Source organism: Jaculus jaculus, chromosome 18, assembly GCF_020740685.1.
Source record: "Jaculus jaculus isolate mJacJac1 chromosome 18, mJacJac1.mat.Y.cur, whole genome shotgun sequence".
Taxonomy (NCBI): domain Eukaryota; kingdom Metazoa; phylum Chordata; class Mammalia; order Rodentia; family Dipodidae; genus Jaculus; species Jaculus jaculus.
The window spans coordinates 4154926-4180218 of record NC_059119.1 but is presented as its reverse complement, the minus strand read 5'-3'; the positions used below and the strand labels follow the sequence as shown (position 1 = coordinate 4180218).

Genomic DNA, 25293 nt, shown 5'->3' with positions numbered 1-25293 from the left:
CTGTAAAGATGGAACCTTTGAGACAGATGGTTGGCTGTGCAGCAGTTGAAGACACGGTTCCTAAGTTTGACGAGTGTTGTTAAGAACCCTAACCTCTGGTAGGTAACAAGCCTCTGGCTTTGAAGAGTCTTCTTAGGCTTGTTATAATTGTTTTGCTCTAGAATTCTGGGTAGGAAAATCTTGAGGAAAGTGGGCCATGGATGGAGTTGCCAGATCTTTTTGGATGTGGAATCAGTGCAGACACTTTTCTCCTTGAATGATCACACCTCTTTTTTTAAGCATCCTTCGCTGCTGTTTTTATGTGCTCGAGAGTCAAAATTTGGTATGCTGCATCGCAGCTGCTATCTTTGGCAGCCAAGCCACCCGGGCAGACTGATGGCAGTGGGTTCCCAGAGCAGCATCACAGCCCTTCTGGGCAAATTCTCTGATAAGTCAATGAGCAGACACAAAGAAGGTGACATTTTATGGTACAACAAGCCATCCTTGCATAGCTGAGTGAATTCTTTCTGGACTTATGGACAATAAAACCCTCCTAATCTTCTCAAGTAATAAACCCCCTTAAAGACTACACTTTTCTGCTAAGTTCCCATGAACTTGATATGATTTGTTTAAATGACTTGAACTTTATTTCTTGTCTATGTTTGAGTTAGCCATTTATATGCTTAACTCAAATTCCTATTTTATTTTACTAATATGTCATGTAGACACTATGCAAATAGTTATTACATAGTATCACTTAAGACATAATGATGGGGCTGGAGAGATGGCTTATCAGTTAAGATGCTTGTAGCAAAGCCATAGGACCAGGTTGGACCCACATAAACCAGATGCACATGGTGGCATGTGTGTCTGGAATTTCTTTGTAGCTGCTGGAAGCCCTGATGTGCCCATTCTCTCCCTTTCTCCCCCCCCCCCACCGTCCCTCTCTGTCTCTCTCTTAAATAAATAAAGTTTAAAGGACAAAATGAACAAGCAATCTGAATGCATGTTGAGTACCCACATTTTAAAGGATTTTGAATGCCTTTCTGGTTGCATCCATAAGTGTGGAAGCAGTTAGCTTCTCTTTGCTGGGCAGACACCAGACCAGAAGCAGCTGATGGGAGGAAAGGAAGTTTTATCATAGCAGAGAAAACATGGCAATGGCTCACAATGTCACATGTCACACGTCTGCAGCAGAGAGAGAGCAGCAAACCCAAGCTGGCTCTGAACACCCAGTAGGTTAAACTCACCAACTTCAAGTGCCCCAGCACTACACCTCCTTCAGCAAGGCTCCACCAGCTGGGACCAAGTTGGAGGCTTAATCAGAAATACTTGAGGCTATTGGGGACGTTTTACCTGCAAACCACCATGACAGTCGATTGTGTACGTGATAGTTAAGAGGAGGGAAATAGATTCATAACTTTTACTAGTCACAAAAGATTCCAACCTCAGACAGGAACTTGGGCCCATCAGTGCAGTGGCTCCCTCCTTAGTCTCCTTCCTAGCAAAGACTGTCATGATCCATGGTTTCACCTGCCATTACTGATGCCAGGATGAATGGGGGTAGTTTAGAGTCGCAAGCTGCGACAGATGAGTTGCTGAAGTTTTACCCATCTGGTTGTGACCTATGCTGCTCCAGATAGTTTTTCTTCAGGTAACTTTCTTGAGATGTAGATGGTACATGTCATCTTTCAGGTATGCCTTGAAACATGCTTTTCAAGCCCTAACCACATTCTTATTTATTTATTTGAGAGAGAGAGAGAGAGAGAGAGAATATGGGCACGCCAGGGCCTTCAGCTCCTGCAAATGAACTCCAGACGTGTGCATGCGTGACATTGCGTGCTTCTGTCACTGTACATCTTGCTTACATGGGATCTGGAGATTCGAACATGAGTCCTTATGTTTCATAGGCAAATGCCTTCACCACTAAGTCATCTCTTCAACCTTAACCACCCACTTAACACAGGATTGTGCCCCCTAAGTAATCTAACCAAAAGTCATCACCTATTGAACTCGTGTACCAAAAGAAAATGCGCTGGAAGCTTTCTGAAGCCATCCATTGAGACATCAGCTGTAACCAAGGAAAGTGGAATCAGTATTGAAATTTTGACCTGGAGAATAGTTGAGTCTTTATAACATGGTGTCTAAGAATTTTTTTATGGTTTCTCTTTACTCTGTAAAATTGTATATTAATTTATGGCGCCTGTTTGTGTGTGTGTGTGAGAGAGAGAGAGAGATTTATACACACATATGTACAGACACGCACACCCATGGACCTGCATGCCATACACAGGTTAGAGGAGAACAATGGGTGTTCTCTGATCAGTCAGCCATGTATTTCTGTGAGACAGGGTCTCTCCCTTAACTTGGAGCTGCTGTCCATCAGTGAGCCCCAGTGATTCTCCCATCTCTGCCTGCCTCCCCAACAGATTGGGGTTACAGAGGTAGATGACCATCCCTAGCTTTTTTTTTCCAAGGTCGGGTTTCACTTTAGTCCAGGCTGCCCTGGAATTAACTATGTAGTCCCAGGCATCCCTATCTTTTTTACATGGGTTCTGGGGTATTGAACTTGACAGTGTTTAGTGGCAAGGACTCTTCACTGCTGAGCCAGGTCCTTAGCCCTGAGGTGCCCACATATTGTGGAGAATTCTCTCCCTCAACTTAGAATAACTTAGGATATCACAAGAGGGGTAATTCTTATGCTGAAAACTTTTTAAGAATTTGACAATTTTAGTAGTGTGCCCATGCTAGAAATAAAACAGTCCCCTGACTTGCGTCAGAGTTTGGACTACAAGGTGGGTGTGATGGTAAACAAGTGTTTTGGTTTCCTTATTCATCAAATCATGGTGTTCTTTTTCTTTCTTTCAGTCTGATGCCAATGCCAGCTATTTACGAGCCGCTCGGGCTGGCCACCTGGAGAAGGCCCTTGACTACATCAAGAATGGAGTGGACATTAATATCTGTAACCAGGTTAGTCATGGTTGTTGTGATTGCTTAATTTTTAGTTAAAATTCTAAACTTCAGCTGGCTGTAGCCATGCACATGTCACCCCAATCCCACAGGGAGCAGAGACTGGACACTCCGGGGCTGCTGGTCAGCCAGCCCGACCAAATACGGCAGCTCCAGCTTCCGTGAGATACTCCAAAACGTGTGGTGAACATTGGGTGTTCTCTTCTGGCCTCTGCATATGTGCACACATTTGCACAAACATGTTCATATGCCACACCATACACATGTCAAAAAAAAAAAAAAAGCCAAACAACCAGACTTTAAACTCTTTACAGCTTTCATTAAATGTTAGCAAGATTTTCTTCATCAAGTTTTTGTTGTTGTTGTTGCTAAATTTTACCAGCTCAGCCGGGCTTGGTGGCATGTGTCTTTAATTTCTGCACTTGGGAGGCAGAGGTAGGAGGAACACTTTGAGTTCAAGGCCAGCCTGGGACTACAGGGTGAGTTCTAGGTTAACCTGGGCTAGAGTGAGCCCTACCTTGAAAACACACACACAAACTTTGCCAGCCTGACACTGTCAGATAATTCTTTGATTTGTCAGAGGAATACTCAGAAATGAAGATACATGGTGAGATATAGTCATTAATGATTTTTACAATTTAGTGCATCATGACACTGGATCCACCCATCTGGTTTTCATGGACTCTTGTTTCCACATTGAACTCCCATACCGCACACACAAGGGACAGTGGGTGCAACTTTCCCTGAGGAGCTTGCGGTGGACTGTTGAGCTCAGTTTTCATCCTGTCAGTAAATCTCTCCCCTTCATTTTTCATCAGAATGGGTTGAACGCACTCCATCTTGCATCCAAAGAAGGTCATGTGGAAGTGGTCTCCGAGCTGCTGCACAGAGAGGCCAGCGTGGACGCAGCCACAAAGGTCAGTGTCACAAGCTCAGTGCTTTCTGTGTCACCTGTTACCTTTGGCGTCACTCAACCCTTCCTTAGGAACAGGTACCCTTCATACTGTGTCACTCGGCCCTTCCTTAGGAACAGGGACCCTTCATACTGTGTCACTCGGCCCTTCCTTAGGAACAGGAACCCTTCATACTGCGTCACTCGGCCCTTCCTGAGGAACAGGTACCCTTCATACTGTGTCACTCGGCCCTTCCTTAGGAACAGGTACCCTTCATACTGTGTCACTCGGCCCTTCCTTAGGAACAGGGACCCTTCATACTGTGTCACTCGGCCCTTCCTTAGGAACAGGGACCCTTCATACTGTGTCACTCGGCCCTTCCTTAGGAACAGGGACCCTTCATACTGCGTCACTCGGCCCTTCCTTAGGAACAGGGACCCTTCATACTGCGTCACTCGGCCCTTCCTTAGGAACAGGGACCCTTCATACTGCGTCACTCGGCCCTTCCTTAGGAACAGGGACCCTTCATACTGCGTCACTCGGCCCTTCCTTAGGAACAGGGACCCTTCATACTGTGTCACTCGGCCCTTCCTTAGGAACAGGGACCCTTCATACTGCGTCACTCGGCCCTTCCTTAGGAACAGGTACCCTTCATACTGCGTCACTCGGCCCTTCCTTAGGAACAGGTACCCTTCATACTGCGTCACTCGGCCCTTCCTTAGGAACAGGTACCCTTCATACTGTGTCACTCGGCCCTTCCTTAGGAACAGGGACCCTTCATACTGTGTCACTCGGCCCTTCCTTAGGAACAGGTACCCTTCATACTGTGTCACTCGGCCCTTCCTTAGGAACAGGTACCCTTCATACTGTGTCACTCGGCCCTTCCTTAGGAACAGGTACCCTTCATACTGCATCACTCGGCCCTTCCTTAGGAACAGGTACCCTTCATACTGCGTCACTCGGCCCTTCCTTAGGAACAGGTACCCTTCATACTGCGTCACTCGGCCCTTCCTTAGGAACAGGTACCCTTCATACTGCGTCACTCGGCCCTTCCTTAGGAACAGGTACCCTTCATACTGTGTCACTCGGCCCTTCCTTAGGAACAGGGACCCTTCATACTGCGTCACTCGGCCCTTCCTTAGGAACAGGTACCCTTCATACTGCGTCACTCGGCCCTTCCTTAGGAACAGGTACCCTTCATACTGCGTCACTCGGCCCTTCCTTAGGAACAGGGACCCTTCATACTGTGTCACTCGGCCCTTCCTTAGGAACAGGCACGCTTCATACTGTGTCACTCGGCCCTTCCTTAGGAACAGGGACCCTTCATACTGCGTCACTCGGCCCTTCCTTAGGAACAGGAACCCTTCATACTGCGTCACTCGGCCCTTCCTTAGGAACAGGAACCCTTCATACTGCGTCACTCGGCCCTTCCTTAGGAACAGGTACCCTTCATACTGCGTCACTCGGCCCTTCCTTAGGAACAGGTACCCTTCATACTGCGTCACTCGGCCCTTCCTTAGGAACAGGTACCCTTCATACTGCGTCACTCGGCCCTTCCTTAGGAACAGGAACCTTTCATACTGCGTCACTCGGCCCTTCCTTAGGAACAGGTACCATTCATACTGCGTCACTCGGCCCTTCCTTAGGAACAGGTACCCTTCATACTGCGTCACTCGGCCCTTCCTTAGGAACAGGGACCCTTCATACTGCGTCACTCGGCCCTTCCTTAGGAACAGGTACCCTTCATACTGCGTCACTCGGCCCTTCATTAGCAACTAGGTGCCCTTTGTTTGCCAGCTCTCTTGTACTTGGGGAACTCAGTGACATTACAAAGGTAGGTCAGTTCACATGTCTGTCTTTTCAACTCACAGAAAGGAAACACAGCGTTACACATCGCATCCTTGGCTGGCCAAGCGGAGGTGGTCAAGGTGTTGGTTACAAATGGAGCCAACGTCAATGCACAGTCCCAGGTAATGTACAACTCCAGTGCAAGAGCATTTGACTGTCATTTACCAACAAGGATCTTTGAGTAGAATGATTGTTTGGGTGACATTTCCCCCATGGGCATAATACCATCCTGCTGTGTTCAAGTAGTTATGTTTCTGTTATTCTTTAAATTTAATCTAAGTCCTTATTTACCATCTATGTGTTAGAGAGAGGTTTCTTCAACTGTGGTCCCTCTACAACAGTCACACAAAGGTTCAAAAGATATACAAAATGGAGAACCTTATACTATTTTATGACGCTAAGTAGCCCAGGTCCAGTCTCAGTATTTATTAGCTTACAAAGGAGATGGGAATGCCTGTAAACAAGATGCCCTTTGATTTTCAGAACACTGGTGCTCTGTCTAGTTGGCAATAGGAAGAAATTGCTTCATTCCTCCTACGACGGCCTCATTGCTGTCCTCTGAAACAGAATTAAAAATAAACAAAGACAAAATACAGGCAGAAGAAACTTTAAAATACTCAGCTTATCTGTTCTGAATGTAAATCTTCCTATAACTTTTCTAGACCCTTGTATCAGGCTTGGAGAAGACCAGTGTAGACTTTCTTGTCAGACGTAGACTCCGAAGGAGGGTCCTTCTTCAGTGCATCGCCAGTTAGTGGTCTCCACAGACTCAGCCTGGCATTGTACAGCAAAGCGAACGTCGTCCTAGTTCAAGAATGCCCACCGAGGGCTTGACCCCTTTTCAGTTCTGTTTCCAGTTACATGTTCTGTCCACCACTGGATGACGTGTGTCCCTATTTCCATGTCTCCACCAGGGGAATGGTATTGAATAAACTGATCCCAGACTAAAGCTTCCTGTTTTGCCAACGATACAAGGTTTTGTGAGATCAGGGAAAGGGAAGTTCTGAGGAAATAGGTTGAGTCCCTGTTGGGTGTTTGCCATGAGAATGATTTGAAAATCAAAAGATGAAATGTTCAGCTGTCAATCACTTCTTGCAAGAGTGTTTCTCACTTGGTGCAAAGAGAAAGTGAGTAAGGCTGGGAAAGTGTCATAGAATTTTGTTGGGAAAGTTTCCCTTTCTCTCAACGCACACTTCATAGTTCACTGGAGTGGTGTGCATTGAACCGAGAGCCGTGTGCATTCCAAACACTCTATCAGCTAGGCCATACCTCCATAGGCCCCTCACTGGGTCTTCTGCATTCTAAAGGCTCAAGCATGACTGCTGTTATAACTTATCTCTTGTCAAATCACATGGCCTTACTTCTTTCTCCTGCCCTTGATCCTTCGAGAGGAAGCCTCACACAGAGTATTTTGCAATAATTACTCTATGGTCTCTCTGTCCCCACTACCAGTGACACAGCTCTATCAGCCTTTGCTGGGACTGGTTGTCTCTGGCTACAGCATCTGTTTTCTGTGTCTGCAAGGTGCCAGGGACCTCCTCCCCCATTTACTACAAAACAGCAGTAACGGCCGGGGTGTTGCTAAATATCAGTGTCACAGAGAAGGGGGTGCACTTAGCTTTCAACGGGGTGGTCCTTGTGTATTTGCTCTTAATTTCTTTCTCGTTCCTTGAGGTTGGACTTTTGTTATCAAAATCTGTGCCAATTATTATGATTTCTTATGATAGTTCACTTAGAAGAATATACTGTTTTTGAAATTAGCCCAACAGCCTGGCCCTTTTCTTTTATGAGAGGGAATGAGAGCAAGAGATACAGAATTGGTGCACCCGGGCCTCCACCCACTGTAATCAAACTCCAGATGTGCGCACCACCCTGTGCGCATGCGCAACCTTGTGCGTCTGACTTATATGGGACCTGGAGAGTTGAACATGGTCTTCGGGCTTTGCAGGCAAGTGCCTTAACCGCTAAGCCATCTCTCCAGCCCAAATATACGTTTAAAAAAAGAGATAGAAAATTGAATGTGGACAAGTATAACACTTTGAGAGACAGAACAACCAACCAGCTAACTATCAGAACAAACAAAAAGTATCATGCTTACTAAGAGATACTTTTCAAAATATTGCTATAATTTTTGTCTACTGAAAAGTAACTGGTTGGGCTTGAGAAATAGCCCAAGGACCTAGGTTTGACTCCCCAGCACCCATGTAAGCCAGATACATGGTAGTGCATTGCGTCTGGAGTTTTGTTTGCAGTGGCTAAAGGTCATGGTTTGCAGTGGCATGCCCATTTTCATTCTCTAAATAATAAATAAATTAATAATACTTTTTAAAATAGCTAGTTGTAGGCTCTGAGATTATGAGAAAAATTGATCCATTTCACGTTCCCTTTTTATTCTCCAAAGAAAAGAAAAATAGACAACCTCCTTCCAGACATTACACACATTCTTGACCAGTTCATAGAACCGCCGTCATTGGGAAGCTGCTCTGCAGTGCCTGGGAGCGCTGGTTGAAAGAGAGCTGTAATGAGTTTTCATTTGACCTCATTCACATTCCGCACTGATGACGCAGCAGGGGAGGACAGAGCCTGAGAACTCCCTGGCACTGGCAGCTGTGCTCAGGCTCCCCCTGCCACGCATCGCACAGAGAGCATTTCTTCCCCCATCGGGACACCTCCCTCGGGTGCCTTCTGAGCTGCATCCCGTGGAGGCCACCGGGAGCACTGAGGAGGCTGTGCCACAGCTCCGTGATGAGTCTTTGCAGCAGTTCTTAGTAGGACTGTCCAACAAGATGAAAAGCAGCACTGAGATGAAAGAAGGTTAACTTCTGTTGTGCCCTCCTCCCAGCACGTCAAATATGGGTTGTAATATTCAAGAAAGACATACTGCCTGTGTGGCAGTACCCACCCACCTGCAACCCCAGCTCTCAGGAAGCTGAAACAGGAGGCTCACTGACTCCAGGCCAGGGGTGGAGTGGGGGAAGGAAGCTAGCTCTCTAAATGAATTCTCGTGTGCAGGCTATGCTGGCTAAGCACCAAGATGTGGTTGCGAGAGCCTCTTGAGGCTGGAGAGATGGCTTAGCAGGTAGCAGCACTTTCTGTGTAAGCATGAGGGCAGGAGTGGGCTTGAGGTGACCTGAGTTTGATTCCCAGCACCTACAGAAAAAGCTGGACATGGACACACATGTCTTGCAACCCCAGTACAGGTTAACCAGTCAGATTCCCCCCACCAAAAAAAAAAACAAGGGCTGGAGAGATTTCCCAGTGGTTAAGGCACTTACCTGAAAAGCCTAACAACCTGAGTTTGATTCTCCAGTGCCCACATAAAGCCAGATGCACAGTGGCACATGCATCTGCCGTTTGTTTACAGTAGCTGGAAGCCTTGGTGTGGCCATTCATCCTATCTGCCCCGCCCCCAATCTCTATTTTCTCTGCTTACAAATAAAAATACTTTTTTAAGAAAGCTCTAGGTCCAGGTTCAGTGAGAGGCTCCATTGCAGGAAAAAATGGGTACACTGATGAAGGAGGACACACAGAAGTCCCTCAAACCTCTGCACGTGAACACTCACAGATGTGCGCACAGCATGCAGGCTACACACACTTGCTCACGGGCGTGCGCACAGGCATGCAGGCTACACACACATGCTCACGGGCGTGTGCACAGGCATGCAGGCTACACACACATGCTCACGGGCGTGCGCACCAGCATGCTTACAACACACAAACACCATCACACATACTACTGACACACACGTACCATGTCACACATCCTACAGATGACACATGTGCACTGTATCGCACATACTACAGACACACACATACACACCATATCACACACACTGAAGACACACAAACACATTACAGATACATGCTGTATCACACACACACACCAAGGAAAAAGAGCATCCTATTCTCCTTAAGTATAAAAATTGACCTAATCTAAATAAAAATGACATTGGGCAGCATCCATGTTCTGACCTTATAAATGCAAGCTTTATAATTTTAAATTTTTAGGTTCTTATTTTAAATGATTTTTTTTTTATCATTGCTTTGCTTTCCAACCTTAACAACTTAATTAACTCTTTTGAATGACAATATTTCAGCAGTCTTCTTACTGCACCTTGAGAAAGAAACTGGGCTGGATAATTAAATTGTAGTTTTAAAGAATTCATAAAACACCAAAAAAAATTTTTCATTACTAATTCCTTAGTACTTTGCAGTGTTTGCATCTGAGAAATTACAAATGTCTAGTGCTTAGTAAAATGGCAGGCTGCCCTCCTCTCTCTTTTACTCTGTGATACAGAGAGCCAACCATGTCTCTAAAGGCTGTCTGCTTCAGGGAGTAGTTTCGTTATGAAAACATCTAAATGAAGAAGTTTTCATGTGGCATCCTTTAAGTCAATCACTGCGTCCTTAAGTGTCCGTTTGGTCTTTCTCTATGCCAGATATTTCCAGTTTTGAAGGCATTAGCTCCTCAGATAGTCAAACAGATGGGGCTGGTCTAGATAGCAATGCTCTCACTTTTGACTTCTCCAACCTTCGTGTGACTTTCACGTTAGCGTCGTAGGAAGTACTGAGCTGCAGTGTAAGCTGGTGGGCCGTGAGAGAGGAGCGCAGGTAGGAAAGCGTCACTGTGGAACGCACGCCCCTGAGTCGCGGGGCTACCCTTCCATTCTGTTTGCTGAGATTTGTTCAGCCTGCTCCAGCGCGCTCTACAAAATATAAGTCTTCAGATTTGCCTGCTGAGAAGAGAACCAGTGTCAGCACTCCCAGCAGAAGGTATTGGCGATTAGAGATGGGGTCAGGCTCCAGACGGCCCCTGACTGCGCCAGAAGATGCTCTGCCTGTGAGGCTCAGGTCTGCTGTTGCCACAGGGAAGAAAATTGGACAGCAGTGTGTTCCTTCCTACCAGAGCTGTTTTGGAAATTTTCTATTAGCAGATTGCTATGAAAACTTTCCTTCTTAGGAGAAGAATTTTTCTAAAATCCCATCGTCTTCCAAATTGAGAGAGTATTTCACAGAAAATCCTGACCATACATTGAATTATAGTGTCTTAAGCCTCTGAAGAAGAGTGAAGATAATATTTTCATCCAGTCTTCCCAAAGGATGCAGTTTTCTCCTCAGAATCCTAGCAGAGGGAGAGAGAGAGAGGCCTTATAGGTCCTTGCTTGAGAGATAAAATTTGTGTTAATTTGAGTTACTTAGATGGGAGGAAAACAAATGATCTTCAGCAAAAGAAATTTTAAAAGAGAAGTTGCTGGCAATGAAAAGACCAAAGAAGCATCAGAAAGTTTTAGAAAAGAGAAGCTTGGGGTGGTGGATGGGAAAAGCTTGTAGAAGCCAGAGTAAAATGACCCTCTGATACGGGCCTGCAGTTGATGGTAAGGATGGGGACTGGCAGGGAGCAGACCAAGGGAGAGGAAAGACCCGAAAACCCAAGCACAGATGGCACATATATGCCCCACCCCACATTCAAGGAGGGCAGGCCCATCTGTCACACAGTTCAGCTAAGACAAGTCCTGTCTGCACAGTGGGGAAGAGGACTTCTCCAAGGAGAGTAAGCATGATGTTGTCACCCGGAGGGGGAGGGAGGTGGGTGCCTATGGCTAACACGAAATAGAATGCCCAGTACCAAATGCCCACTCTGAAACTGAAATGTCCATTCAGCTAGTCAGTTGTCATTATCATGACAACATGCCTGAGAAAAACAAGGAAAGGTGCATGTAGGGTCACAGTTGTGGTGGTCTTAGTACACAGTTGCTTGACCCCATCTCGTGTGGGAGAGAGTGGCAGAGCACAGATGTTCATCTCAAGGTTGCTGAGAAGCAGAGAGAAATCAGGGAGGGGTAGGGAGTTGGAGAGATGGCTTCGTGGTTAAGTTGCTTGCCTGAAAAGCCTAAGGACCCAGGTGCAATTCCTCAGAATCCACATAAGTCAGATGCACAAGGTGGCTTTCCAAAAAAAAAAAAAAAAAGGTTTTCCTCAAGGCTGGAGGGATGGCTTAGTGGTCAGGGTGCTTGCCTGCAAAGCCAAAGGACTCAAGTCTAACTCCCCAGGACCCAAGTGTAGCCAGATGCACAAAGTGGTGCATGTGTCTGGAGTTTGTTTGCAGTAGTTGGAGGCCTCAGCGCATGCCCATTCAACCTGTCTCTCTAATAATTTAATAAAACAATTTTTTAAAAATGAAAACATTTTATCTGTATGGATAGCAGAAATAACATATGACCTATCAAGGTTCACCTTATATAATAGCATTGATGTGAAATGTATATAGATAGCAGAGCCACAGAACAGAAAGATAAGTGATTACTAGCAAGAGACACATGCTAGAAATTAGTGCCAACTGGTACAGGTCCTAATTTTTTTTAATTTGGTTTCAGTTTAGCTTACTTGCTTAAAGCATATTTAAAGCAACTGAGAATGAAGTTATCTTCCATGTTGGTAAACACAAGAAGAAAATGTCAGTGTGGAGAGGGTTATCCTACATGGAAATGTATGGATCTATGCTCTGGACATAAAAATGTCCTTACAAAAAACAAAAATGAAAGTCAAGAAAACCTAACAAAAAAGACTGTTCATTGAATAACACATTTCCAGACCATCTCACAAGTTAGTGTTCCTTTGGTCTAAGATGTAGAATCTAAGCGATGGCATTTATTGTATATTTGAATTAATTTGAAATTCCTTCCCAAGCTGGACTTATGCTAATACCAGTTTTTATTTGAGATGCACAAGGTGGTGCATGTGTCTGGAGTTCATTTGCAGTGGCTAGAGGCCCTGGTGTGCCCATTCTCTCTCTCTCAAATAAATAAAGAAAGAAAAATTAAAAATATAAAAATACTTGGAGACTATAACAGCTGAATGTATTTTTCTTTATAACCTCATGTCATCTGGGAGAGAGGGGGGGGGAATGGGCACATCAGGGCCTCCAGCCACTGCAAACAAACTCCAGATGCATGCCCACCTTGTGCTTCCGGCTAATGTGGGTCCTGGGGAAGCGAACCTGGGTCTTTTGACTTTGCAGGCAAGTACCTTAAACCACTAAGCCCTCTCTAGCCCCTAAAATACTTTTTTACTCACTGTATGTGCTTAATAAATAATTCATGACTAAATGAATATATTTATATAAACTGCAGGAATCCTATGAATCTTACTTAGACTAGTGATTCTAAACTGTTATAAATGACTCAATAAGTTGTATATTCAAGTTATGATTATGAAGTATAATTATAAATTACACTCAAATTATCAATATGGCATACACTGTGGTGTTATTTTTCCAGCAACTCTGAATGTCTCCTAAAGTACTATAAAAATGATTGCATGTTAACACATCTTGGGACATCTGTCTCAGTACCATGGAGAATTAGCTGACCATAGCAACCCACATAACTTGTGCTTTTTATTTTACAGAATGGTTTCACGCCATTGTATATGGCAGCCCAAGAAAACCACCTGGAAGTCGTCAAGTTTCTCCTTGACAATGGTGCCAGCCAGAGCCTTGCCACAGAGGTAAGACGCTCTGGGTTCTTGCACAGCTACTCATATTTATAAGGTGCTTCGTGAACCTTCTGCAGAAGATTCCAGCGGCTGCTGTGTATTTAATGTGTGGGTTCATGAGTTTTTATGAAATGCATTAGAAAATCTATTTTTAACTTTTACAAAAATCTCTCATTGTGTAGCTACCCTTTATATACTCAAGGGCCTGGTTCTACCCTGTAATTGGTCTATCATATTCATTTTTAACACATTTACTTAATAACCATTTTTTGCCTCCTAATCTTGCCTCAAAGGCAACTATGGTTTTGAAATATTTCAATGAAACATTAACTATAAATCTGTTCTTCCAACTTTGTTAGGATAATTATAATAATTGAATTTATATATTTCTAAGGTTAACTAATTTGATTTAAACCATGCTACTAAATAAAACTATTAATAGATTTTTAACTATCAAACAAAAGTGCTATCTATGAAAAAAATCCATACAACAATCTTCAATAGAAGAAATATTTAAAAATTGAAAATTATTTAAGCTTTTGTTATTGTCTTAGGTGAAGTAGGGCACTGCAAACTCTCTTTAAAAATGTCACTAGAGCTGGGCATGATCGCACACCTTTAATTCCAGCACTCGGGAGGCAGAGGTAGGAAGATCACTGTGAGTTCAAGGCCACCTGGCGACTCCATAGTGAATTCCAGGCCACACTGGGCTAGAGTGAGACCCTACCTTGAAAAACCAAAAATAAAAAATTAAAAGTCACTAAAACTCTAGTACTACTAATAAAGGGCCACCACTTGGGTAACCTTCACTTAATGATAGTGAGCTCCAGAAGATGCAGGGCCATCACAAATTAATATCTGTACCCATTTGCTGCTGAGAAATCAGATTGCAAATACATTACCAGAGAATGCAAAAAAATAATATGAGTGTTCATTAATGTAATTAGTAATGATTTTAAAAGACAGAATAGAGCATAAATGTACACCAGTAGGAACCTGTTCAATGAACATGGGCTTTTATTTACAAAACAAAAGGCAACCTAGCATAGTGAAAAATGAGGCAAGACTATGTAATGGCAGAGGAACGTGTTCATTGATACATTGTTTTGAGTGGCTTGCTCAAGGGTTAGGATGGAGGCTTACTCATTACTTTATACCCTTCTGCACCGTCAGGAGTCATAATTATAGAATTTATTAATTTTATACAAGCATACGTAAAGATACATAAGAAATAGTTGTTAATTGATACAGAAACATGGACTTTTACTCAGAATTGTTGGACAGCGCAGTGACAATAAACACCTGAACTGTACAGTTCTGTCTCTGGAGAGCTACAGGAAAGTGCTTTGAATGGTTAAAGCATAAAAAATTGATAAATGTTTAAAGAGGCAGATGTGTTTGCCCTGATTGGGACACCACACTGAACATCCCTGTATCAGTCAGGGTTCTCTAGGGGAACAGAAATGATAGGACGAATATGTATTTAAAGGGGGCTTATTACAGGAGTTTACATGATATGGACGGGTAGTCTTTACACGGCTGTCCTGTCTGCTGCTGGAGCGGCTGAGGACCTGGCAGCTTCTGGGCTTATGAAGCTGAATGCCTGAGTGTTCCCAGTGCAGAGCAGCAGACTTCTCTGTAATGGTTTTACTCTCTCTAATAACTACAGCTTCTTTTGCAGCTGTAGTCTCCCCATCCAGGACTTTAAATTCACTCACTTTTCTTTACTTGTTAAACCTCACATTTTTATGTGTTTTCTCTCTGCTGTTGCTCTTCCCTCACTGTTGATTGACTAAGCCACACCTCAGACTCAGTGCTATTCTGCTTGAAATTCTCTCCACCAAACACATTAGTCCATAGCTTTTAAATTCAGCCTTATTCAGAGATCTAAGAACATGGTCTTTACCCAGGTCCTTGTTCCCCATGAAACCTCATGAGCCAGACCTCCACTGTCCACGTGTGTCTCAACATCCTGGTCTTCCAAACTCCCACTAGAATGTCCCATTGAGCTCTGCCTATATAGTTCAAGAACATTTCCTGCCTCCAAATCCAAACTCTTCTGTCCAGTGGCTGTACTTCTCAATACCAATTATCTGTATCAGTTACTTTCTTGTTGCTGTGAATAACTAAGAACCATGTAAGGAAGGTAAGGGTTTATTTTGGCTTACAGTTTCAAGAGGAAGTTCCATGGCGGGGAAGGCATGGTGGCAAGCATGGGAGGCCGGCTCATCACATTATAGACAGGAAGCAGAAGGGTAACAGGAAGTGGAACAGGGTTGTAAAAGCTCGAGGCCCATTCCAGTGACCCACTTCCTCCAGCAAGGCTCTACCTCCTACAAAGTTCTACAACCTTCCAAAGCAGCACCCCAGCTGAGGTGGTCACATGTTCAAACACTTGGGCCTATGAGAGACATATTATATTCAAGCTACAATAATCCCCTATATCAAAACAGTACATGATACTTCATAAATACATACAAGTTATGATACATATGTGTTTCTACTTTATCATGTATATATACATCACATATATATATATATATATATATATATATATATATATATGTGTGTATGTATGTATGTATGTATGTATATGTATATAAAACTCACAAAATTGGTCAAATAATGAACAAAGTGTTTGCAAGGCATTGATCATTGGCTTCATGTTCACCTGGGAGTTGATGTTCTGAGCTCTCTTGTACCTTTCAAAGCCCCCAAGGTCCAAAAAGACAAACAGTTCTACATGTAACTTTAAGAAAAATAGTGTGTCAATCCTTCAAACCCCTGTGTGTCTTAAGACAAATGATATATTTTATAGACAGCCACAAACACAAATGCATTTGAAAATGTCATAACTATATCCATTATTTTGTATGCTAATTTTTTAGGGTTTGAAACATTATTGCAGCTTTTTACTTTGAATTTTTCTTTTTTTAATTAGTATATTTTTATTTATTAACATATTTTGTATGAATACATCATGTACTGGTTCCCTTTTTTCCCTCATCCCTGCCCCCATTCCACTGGGGACCCTTCTCAGTGGAGTTGCAGGTATTCACCATGGGATTATTGTGAGAACAGCAGTCAGTTTTGGGGGGAAGGCAACACCTCTAGTCATGATGTCTCAACTTGTGGCTCTTACAATCTTTCTGTCCCCTCTTCCTCAAAATTCTCTGAGTCCTGATTGGGTGAGTTTTAAGTCTCCTTCAGTGATGAGCTCTTAGGAGCCTCTGGATCTCTGCTTTGATTGGTGTTGAGTGTCCTCAGCATCTCTCTCCATCACCCTGGTGCTGATTGTCAGGTTCAGCATGGAAGAAGCATTCTTGCACATCTTCCCAGTTCCTCTGTGTATTCAGCTGTGTCTTGGCTGAAGTGTGAGGGGTAGTTTATCTCCTCAGGTCTCACTACCTTCTGAGAAAGAAAAACAGTTTCTCTAACAGAGTGAAATCAGCATAGTTTAAATGGGATAAGCATTGTTAATCTAGGGTGAATTTGATGTATGTAACCCCTCTTTTAGCCAAAGACTAGTTAGAGCTTGGCACTGGAGAGCATAATTTTTGTCTCCATAGGATTCTGATCTGGTTCTCAATTCCAGATATGGGGTCCCTTACACTGAGCAGATCTCTTAGCCAATCAGAAAGCCACTGGTTACCCACCAGGTCTGTGTGCCACTATTGCACTGGCATGTGCATCAGGTCAGGATGCTTGCTTCTGATTAGCTTAGACCTCTGGTTGCTCAGACCGTTGCTGGCCATTTCCCCCAGTAGGTCATGTAGAGCTTTCCAGTGCTAGACAGGCTGTCTGGGGACTGGCTTTCTTCCGAATTCCAGCCAGGTCTCTTCGTGCTCTGTGTCAGCAACATACGGTGTCTTCAGCAATAGGGTCTTAGCTTTTGCCTCAGGCAGGTAATCAAGTGTTTTTATTCAAAAACACTTATTGTGGGTAGCAATCAATTTATGGTACTGGGAGTTATAGGCCAGAAACAACAACAACAAAAATTTAAGTCAGGCTTCACCCCACCCTCTCCAGGGCCCTTCTTCTCAGGTGCTCCCTTACTCCTATAGAGGGCCATCTTGTAGTCTCTCTGTAAAGATAAAGGTTTCTGTGGTACCTGCTCATTTTGGATTTAGTTTTGTGTTTGTTGCTAATTTAAAAAAAAACTAAGTAAAAAGGTTTATATTGATGTTCAGTAATTTAACGACATGGTATCATTTGTTAGTTTTATGGGGGATGGACAAGTAATTGGTGTCTAGTGACAAATCATGTCCCTGATGTCATGAGAATGGTCTTTACATCTCCACATAGCATCTGCTTCTCTACAGACATCAAATCATTTACAGAGCTGTCTGTATTTACAGAACATTCAGTAAGGGGAAATTAAAGAATGCTTTCAGTAGCAATTTTTTTCTGATTTATTTTTATTTATTTATTTGAGACAGAGAGAGAGAGAATGGGCATGCCAGGGCCTCCAGCCACTGCAAACGAACTCCAAACACATGCACCCCATTGTGCGTCTGGCTAACGTGAGCCCTGGGGAGTTGAGCCTCAAAACGGGGTCCTCAGACTTCACAGACAAGCGCTTAACCGCTAAGCCATCTCTCCAGCCCTCAGTAGCGATTTTTTAAGAGAATTGTTAACTTAGTAAATGGCCTGCCAAATGCCTTTTCCTTTGCTTTTTTATAAATGCTGGGGCTCAACCCTAGGGCCTTGTTCATGCTAAGTATGTACTGTACTGCAGGGTTACCCTTCACCCCCAAATTTCTTTACAAAACATTTTTTCAATAACTGTGACATTATGTCCTGTATACATGCATCAAATTCAATGTTTTGAGTTTTCAAACATTTTTAATATTGCTGTGCACTGCATAAACCTCTTTACGTTTCTCCCTTCCTTTTTGAATGTTCTGATCCTAAAGCCTGAGGTAAAATTGCTGCTATATTCCACAAGCCATTATTAGTCACCTGCATGCATCAAACACTCTGCCAGGTGGTAATGGAATGTCAGGACTGAGTCCTTTTCAAGAACCTTTGTCACATTTTCCTTCTGCCCTGCGTCTTCATAAAAGCCACTGCAAGCCAGACTCTTACAGCTGTATTTGGAAGGAACACCGCTAACACTGGTAGCTTTAGCAGTCAGCACTTCAGAGCTGGTACCTTCATTTCCTTGATTGGCTTGTGTAAGAAGCTTGTCTTGCTGGTGCTAATCACATTATCGGTGGCTCCTGTTCTGGTGCTGAGTACTGTCCATTTATATGGGCTCTGTGATTTTACAAGTCACATCAGTAGATATTTCTGTTTTGTTCAAACTCAAAACAAAAGTGAACTGTTATTTTTACCCTTAGATTTTGCGTGGAGTTTATTTAATTTAATTAATTTATTTATCTGAGAATGAGAAAGAGAGATTGGGCATGTCAGGACCTCCAGACACTGCAAACGAACTTCAGATGCATTGTGCCCCCTTATGCATCTGGCTTATGTGGGTCCTGGAGAGTCAAACCGGGATCCTTTGGCTTTGCAGGCAAAGGCCTTAACTGCTAAGCCATCTCTGTAGCCCCTTGCTTGAATTTTTAAAGCTAATGACTCATGCACAATTTCCCTATTGTCACTTATCTTTAAAAATGCATTGGGCAGAAGAGATTGCTTAGTGGTTAAGGGCACTTGCTTGCAAAGCCTGATGGCCAGGGTTCAGTCCCCCAGTACACACAGAAAGCTAGATGCACAAAGTGGTTTGTGCGTCTGGAGTTCTTTTGCAGTGGTAGAAGGCCCTAGCAAACCCATTCTCTCCCCTCTGTTTCTTTCTCAAAATAAATAAATAAATAAAATATATATATTTGGTTTTTCAAGGTAGTGTCTCACTCTGGTCAAGGCTGACCTGGAATTAACTGTGTAGTCTTAGGGTGACCTCAAACTCATGGCAACCTTCCTACCTCTGCCTCCTAAGTGCTGGGATTAAAGGCATGTGCCACCATGCCCGGAAATTTTTTTTTTAATTTCATGTATTGTTTGAGAGAGAGAGAAAGAGGCAGATAGAGAATGGGCACACCAGGACCTCTAGCTACTGCAAATGAATTCCAGACACATGTGCCACCTTGTACATCTGGTTTATGTGGGTACTGAGGAATACAACCTGGTTCCTTAGGCTTCACAGGCAAACACCTTACCCATTAAGCAATTTCTCCAACCCCTAAATAAATATCTTAAATGCATAGGGGGTAGAGATGGAGACATAGCTCAATGGCAAAGTGCCTACTAGACATACAGTTGACCTTGGGCTCAGTCCCTAGCTCTGTTTTTGTTGCAAAAGTATGTCACAAGAAAAATAAAAGTTACTGTAAGTTTTCTGTGGAAATAGCACTTATTCATCCATATTTGCACACGTAATATGTATAATGACACATGGTGTACAGCAGTGTTTTAGAAGATGGGATACTGTGTCGACACTTACATACACTACTTTTCTCAGAAGATTAATTGTATTCTGGGCTGCATGTCCTTAAAGGTGAACCTGTAGTTTTGTCTGGGCAACAGCTTGGTTCTGCTTGATTTGATGAAAGCCTCGGGAAGTGTCCTTTTCTTTCTAGCTCTCCTTGGGTAGCAGAGTTGAGAGATGCAGGTGGCTGGATCTGGAAGCGGGGTGTAGGTTGGAAGTGAGTGCAGGGAGGAGGAGGACATTTTAGAACAGGGAAATACCCCAAGTAGAGATGCCACAGTAGGGATCCCTGTGCACACCCACGGTTAGTAGAGAAACTCACAGAAAGGATTCACTGGGGAGAAGACTAAATGCAATAGGGTTCCCTATGTAGGTGGGGCCAATAATTTTCAATCCTTGAATACGAGTGCCTGGTTGCCGTTCAGTCATAAATTGTGGGGACATTTACCTGTGCTCCAGCAAGGGGGAGAGAATGGTGATCAAAGTGGTGCTTTGGGAAAACCAACAAGACATTACTACTGGAGGAACCAGGATCTGTTCTTCACCCTTGTGGAGGGTCCTTTGGAACAGCCCTCCGTATGTTTCCCTAAGAACGCCACAGAGATGAAACAGTGACGGCCACAGCAAAATGATGAGTAATTTCCTTGCCCACTGCTCTAGTAAAAATTATGTCCAAATGTTCTTTGGAGTGAATCATGATCAAACACTGTAGAATTAGGGTACGCGCCAATCACGGGATGTTTGACCTGGCTCTGTGTGTCCTACTGAGCAGAGCCACCCCAGCCCCAGAGGCAGGCAGTGCTGGAGCCACTTCCTCTGCGCGGCCCAGGGACCTCAGAGAAAGACACGGAACGTGCAGTGTATGCATGCCTGTGCGTATGTACAGCAAGTGCACATCTTAACCAAATTTCTGGAAGCAGAGGCTGGGATGTTGGCTCCCCAGGGCTCACAATGAAGATAACACTGGGATGTTGGGCAAAGGGCATAAAGTTTCAGGAAAAATAAGGGTAAGCGGAACTGTCTTATGCGGCGTGGTAAAAACGGGAGTTAGCAGTGTACAGCATAGCTCAAAATTACTGGAAGAATAAATTTCAAATTAACACAAAAAGGTATAGACGTTAATTAACTTGATTCCATCATTCCCCGTTATGTGTACAAATCATAGCATTACTTTTTGCCCCATAAATATATACAATTAGCATTCAGCCATATAGGATGAAATGCAAGCAGGATAAAAATAAGAGCCAAGTCTTACATGAGTACAGCGTCATCTTCCCTCACTGGTCAGAGAAATGAGAATCCCTGATACTAGGGCACTGGTGGCTGTGGTTCATTAACAGACAGGGGGCTAGGCAACAGGGTCATGAACATGTGACCCACCTTTAAAATACCAGTAGAAAACAGTATGCCTTATTTAATAAGCTCTTTTGAAGATTTTACCTAGATTTAACTTGACATATAATGTTTCATCGAAATGATTTTATATTTACTGACACTGTGGCAGTATTTTATTTATTCATTTTTTAAAGTTTTTAAACTAACTTTCTTTTTAACATAATACTTTTGTGTGTTTTTAAATTTTTCCAGTGTGTGTAAAGTGTTATTTTTTTTTCAAGGTAGGGTCTTGCTCTAGCCCAGGCTGACCTGGAATAAACTATGTAGTCTCAGGGTGGCCTCGAACTCATGGCAATCCTCTAACCTCTGCATCCCAAGTGCTGGGGTTAAAGGCGTGTGACACCACGTCTGGCAAGCATTACTTTTTAACAAGGGAAGAACTCATACACTTAGTAGAAATTTCTTATTTTTCGTTTGAGCATATATGCATACATAAACACATAACTGTTATTTCCCATGCACATGCTTGGAAATTTGCTGTGAGACCTAAAACCCTAACCTAAAATTGATACCTGTCCTTCCTTTTGCCTCCTGATTTGATACCGAATCAAAAGAAAATATCCTTCGGGGCGGGTGTTGACCTGTCCTCTGATTTGCAGGATGGCTTCACACCGTTGGCAGTAGCCTTGCAACAAGGTCATGACCAAGTCGTCTCACTCCTGCTAGAAAATGACACGAAGGGAAAAGTCCGTCTTCCAGCTCTTCACATCGCTGCCCGGAAAGATGACACGAAAGCCGCCGCTCTGCTCCTGCAGAATGACAACAACGCGGACATCGAGTCCAAGGTGAGGCCAGGGCGCAGCACGGGCCTTTCCCGCAGCCGCCCCTCATTAGGCGTGCGGCCTCCCACAACACCCCGCCTCCCTCTCGGCAAGCTAGGGCAGAAACCTGAACCCCGCTGAAAGGAGTGCCAGTGTGTGTGCGGGCCAGCCGAGGGAAGGCCTCCCTCCCTAGGTGGCTGTGGTTGCCTGATGCACACTGAAAGGGAGGCCACATTGAGAGAAATGGGCTTCACATGCAAGTGACAGTTTTTCTTTTCATGTTGCATGGCATATACTGACTAGTGCAGTTCACACGTCAGGCTGCAACGTGACAGGATGCTAAGGGCGACTACATGAATCCACTGGCTCATGATGCCAGCTGATAGGCAGTGCAGGGAAGGCAGATCGGCCACGCAGACCCTGCCCCAAGGGAAGAAAAGAGCCACAGCCCAGAATTCCCACTGTCTTGACGCGTCTTCCATGGAGGCCTGTGTGAAGGAAATGTGGCAGTGGACAGACCGAGCTGTCGTGTGTCCCTCGTCCCGTCTGCCTTTCTCCCTCTGCCCTGCTTGCATCGTAGCTTCCGTCACCGTCCTTTAGCTGCCATGAGCTTTCTGCAGTCCATGTCACTGAGAGCGAACTAACCGTTCATTTTTTCCTCCTCTTCGCTTCCAAATGTGTTAACCTAGATGGTGGTGAATAGAACAACCGAGGTAGATCTATATATATATATCTGTGTCTACGTCTCTGTATGGGCCAGCTCTGCTCCACTGCTTCCCATCTCTGAGCCCCTGCCGCTTCATTCCCGTCCCTTCTCTGCCTTGCCTTCTGTAGGCTAGACACCTGCTTTTCGCCCTGCCCCCCGGCCCCGCCCCGACCCCGAGGGAGCATGTGCCAGAGCAGACAGTTCCATGGCCAGGGCTTTCTGCAGCTGAAACTTGTCCTTTGAGAGGGAGATTTAGGAACCCTGGAAACCTAAGAGTGTTGTGACAGAAGTGAAGTGTTGGGGTATTTCAGATGCTTAACAGCTATACTTCAAGCTGCAGACACCCCTGTCATTTACTCCCCACCCCTGAGACGGAGTCTTTAGGGTTCTGCATGACACTTACCCTCCAAGGTGTCAACAGAAGAATAGCTACTCAGAACCGTGCATTCTGACCCACCTTCCACGAGAGGCAGTGCCGGCTAGCATGGCTAAGGAGCTTGCTAACAAGTTAGAAATGCGTCACTTCTTCCATCTAAGGTTTCAGACTTTGGGGGAGCTAAGTGAAAATTGCATGTTTAGTATTTTTAAGGAAGTAAAATGACCTCTGTATAAAAGCAGCCAGAAATTTGTGTCATTGAATAGACATTTGCTAGTAAGATATCAACTTTTAGATGTTCCATGGAATGTGACTGTCCCTTGTATAAAATCAACTTTATGTTAATACCTCTGTCCCCTCAAAAATTTCTTGAGTCCTGAAAATTGAAACTTACTATTGGTTAATCTGAATCTATATTGAATATAGAAACTAATTGAATCCAGGTCAAGAGTTTCAATAACCAATTCTGTTCTTAGTGATAATACCTATACAGCTATCAAGCTAGGAGCTATGACAGGTTTTTTGCTTTGGTCACTGTTTTCACCTCGTGAAATGTTCAGTTCTGTAAATTCTGTGACTGGGTGGCTAAAGTTGCTCCACGGCCATCCTTGGACATCCCCTGGCCCACCCTCTGCCTCCGAGTGGGCTTGCTGGAGGCCCCAAGAGCTATTGGTGCTGACCCATACCTACTCCAGAAGGGAAAGTGGACCCTAGTGTATTTTGCTTCCTCACTGTCATTCGGGCAGGGCTAGGAGATGAACCTGGCAGGACGGAGCCAGCAGGAATCACTTGAGCGTCTGCTGTGTTTTCTTCGCAGAGTGGCTTCACCCCGCTCCACATAGCCGCTCACTACGGGAACATCAACGTCGCCACATTGCTGCTAAACCGAGCAGCTGCAGTGGACTTTACCGCACGGGTAAGGAACAGCCGCGCGTCTCGTCTTCAGAGTGTTAGAAATTATTGTGCTCTCTCCTTTTCCAGTGTCAGGAGGATGCTGGGTCGCGTGACCTCGTAACCTTCTGGTCACTGTATCTGTGACTCTCTGTCCCTCTGCTTTTCTGTAAACATCCCTGTTCCCTGGCAGGAATGGTAAACCAAGATCAAGGGCACCAGGTGGGAAGGGTAACTGTGTTGGTTGCCTTCGGGTTGCTGAGACGAAACATGTCTCCTTGTGTTTGGAATTTCCTATTTGAATAGGAACTGTGACACTAAATATTGGCCATAACAGGGTGATATCGCCTCGCTATGAGCAAGTCATGGTAGCAAGCTGTTAGCAAGTCCTGGGCACGCCGTCATGGGGAGCAGCAGTACCACTATCCTGACCTCCATGCGCAAGGGGCTCTTTCTGCTGCACCCCTCGGGGAGAGGCACAGGATACTGAGGTGGGGCGTAAGGCCAGGACAGATAGTGGTGGCACAGTGGTAAAAGTAATGCCAGAGCTACTGAGCGGGAGGCACCAGGCTAAGCACTCTATTCACTGATCTTAAGAGGAAGAGGAGTGTAAAGCACCCCTGCTTGATGCCAGGCTTGGAGACACCGGACGGGCAGGAGTTTGGCCCGAGGATTGTGAAGCTTCTGGCTTACGCAACTTGAAGAAGTTTGTTAATCTTTTCCTCTTACAGTCACTTAGTTCTGGAAATGTTAGTAAGAGCACAGAATGCATCATGGGAGAGGCCTTCATTCTCTACTCTCACCAGCTTGCTCAAACCTGCACTGGTGTGAGGTGCCATTCAGTTCTCGCCTCTCCATGGAGCTGATCTGAGACTAACATTGATTGATTCTGAAGGACAAACTTAAGCTCTGGTTTTTTTCTCATGTATTAAATAAAATTTATAAGTTACATTAAACTCTATTATACATTTTTAAAATTAAGTTTTCTTTTTTGAAAGATTGTGCTGGTATAGCTCTTCTCCTCCCACCCCATTCCACTGAGGGCCCTCCTCAGTGGCATTAACAGTGGTCACTGTGGGGTCCTGAAGGCTTCTGTCAGCACTCTTTTAAACCAAGCATAAATAGGACGTGGAGATGTTGAAACCAAAGGATGAGTCTAGATGTATTCTTATGGCTTCATTTCTGTCATTCACAGCATAATGAAAATATCATTAAATCACATCTTCTGATTAGGACATTTGGAAAATTCATGTTAGGATGGTGTTTTATCTTAATGCTGTTGTTCAGGAATTTTCCAATGCCCTTGAAGATAAGTAGACATGGGAAATTCGTGAGACAATGAAGAGCAAAGATGCCTATATTTCTCACTCCTCCAAGCAACCCCAAAGCATCCATTTTCATTAAAACAGGGATGGGTGGGGGTGGCTGGAGAGATGGCTTAGCTGTTAAAGGCACTTACTTGCATAATGGCCCAGGTTCAGTTCTCCAGCACCCACATAAAGCCAGATGCACAAAGTGGCACATGTGTCTAGAGTTCATTTGCAGTGGCA

The 25293-nt window shown here is 44.3% G+C and overlaps 1 protein-coding gene across 8 annotated transcripts in view; it reads left to right on the top strand.

Moving 5' to 3' along the window:
* The window catches only part of Ank3 (ankyrin 3), a 312648-nt gene that overhangs the window by 108357 nt on the left and 178998 nt on the right, over window positions 1–25293 (top strand). For all 8 annotated transcript variants that reach the window (XM_045137121.1, XM_045137120.1, XM_045137119.1 and 5 more), the window contains exons 2-7: window positions 2848–2949; window positions 3768–3866; window positions 5714–5812; window positions 13098–13196; window positions 21609–21794; window positions 23670–23768. In XM_045137121.1, coding sequence (XP_044993056.1) covers window positions 2848–2949; window positions 3768–3866; window positions 5714–5812; window positions 13098–13196; window positions 21609–21794; window positions 23670–23768 — 684 coding nt within the window. The remainder of the gene's footprint in view (window positions 1–2847; window positions 2950–3767; window positions 3867–5713; window positions 5813–13097; window positions 13197–21608; window positions 21795–23669; window positions 23769–25293) is intronic.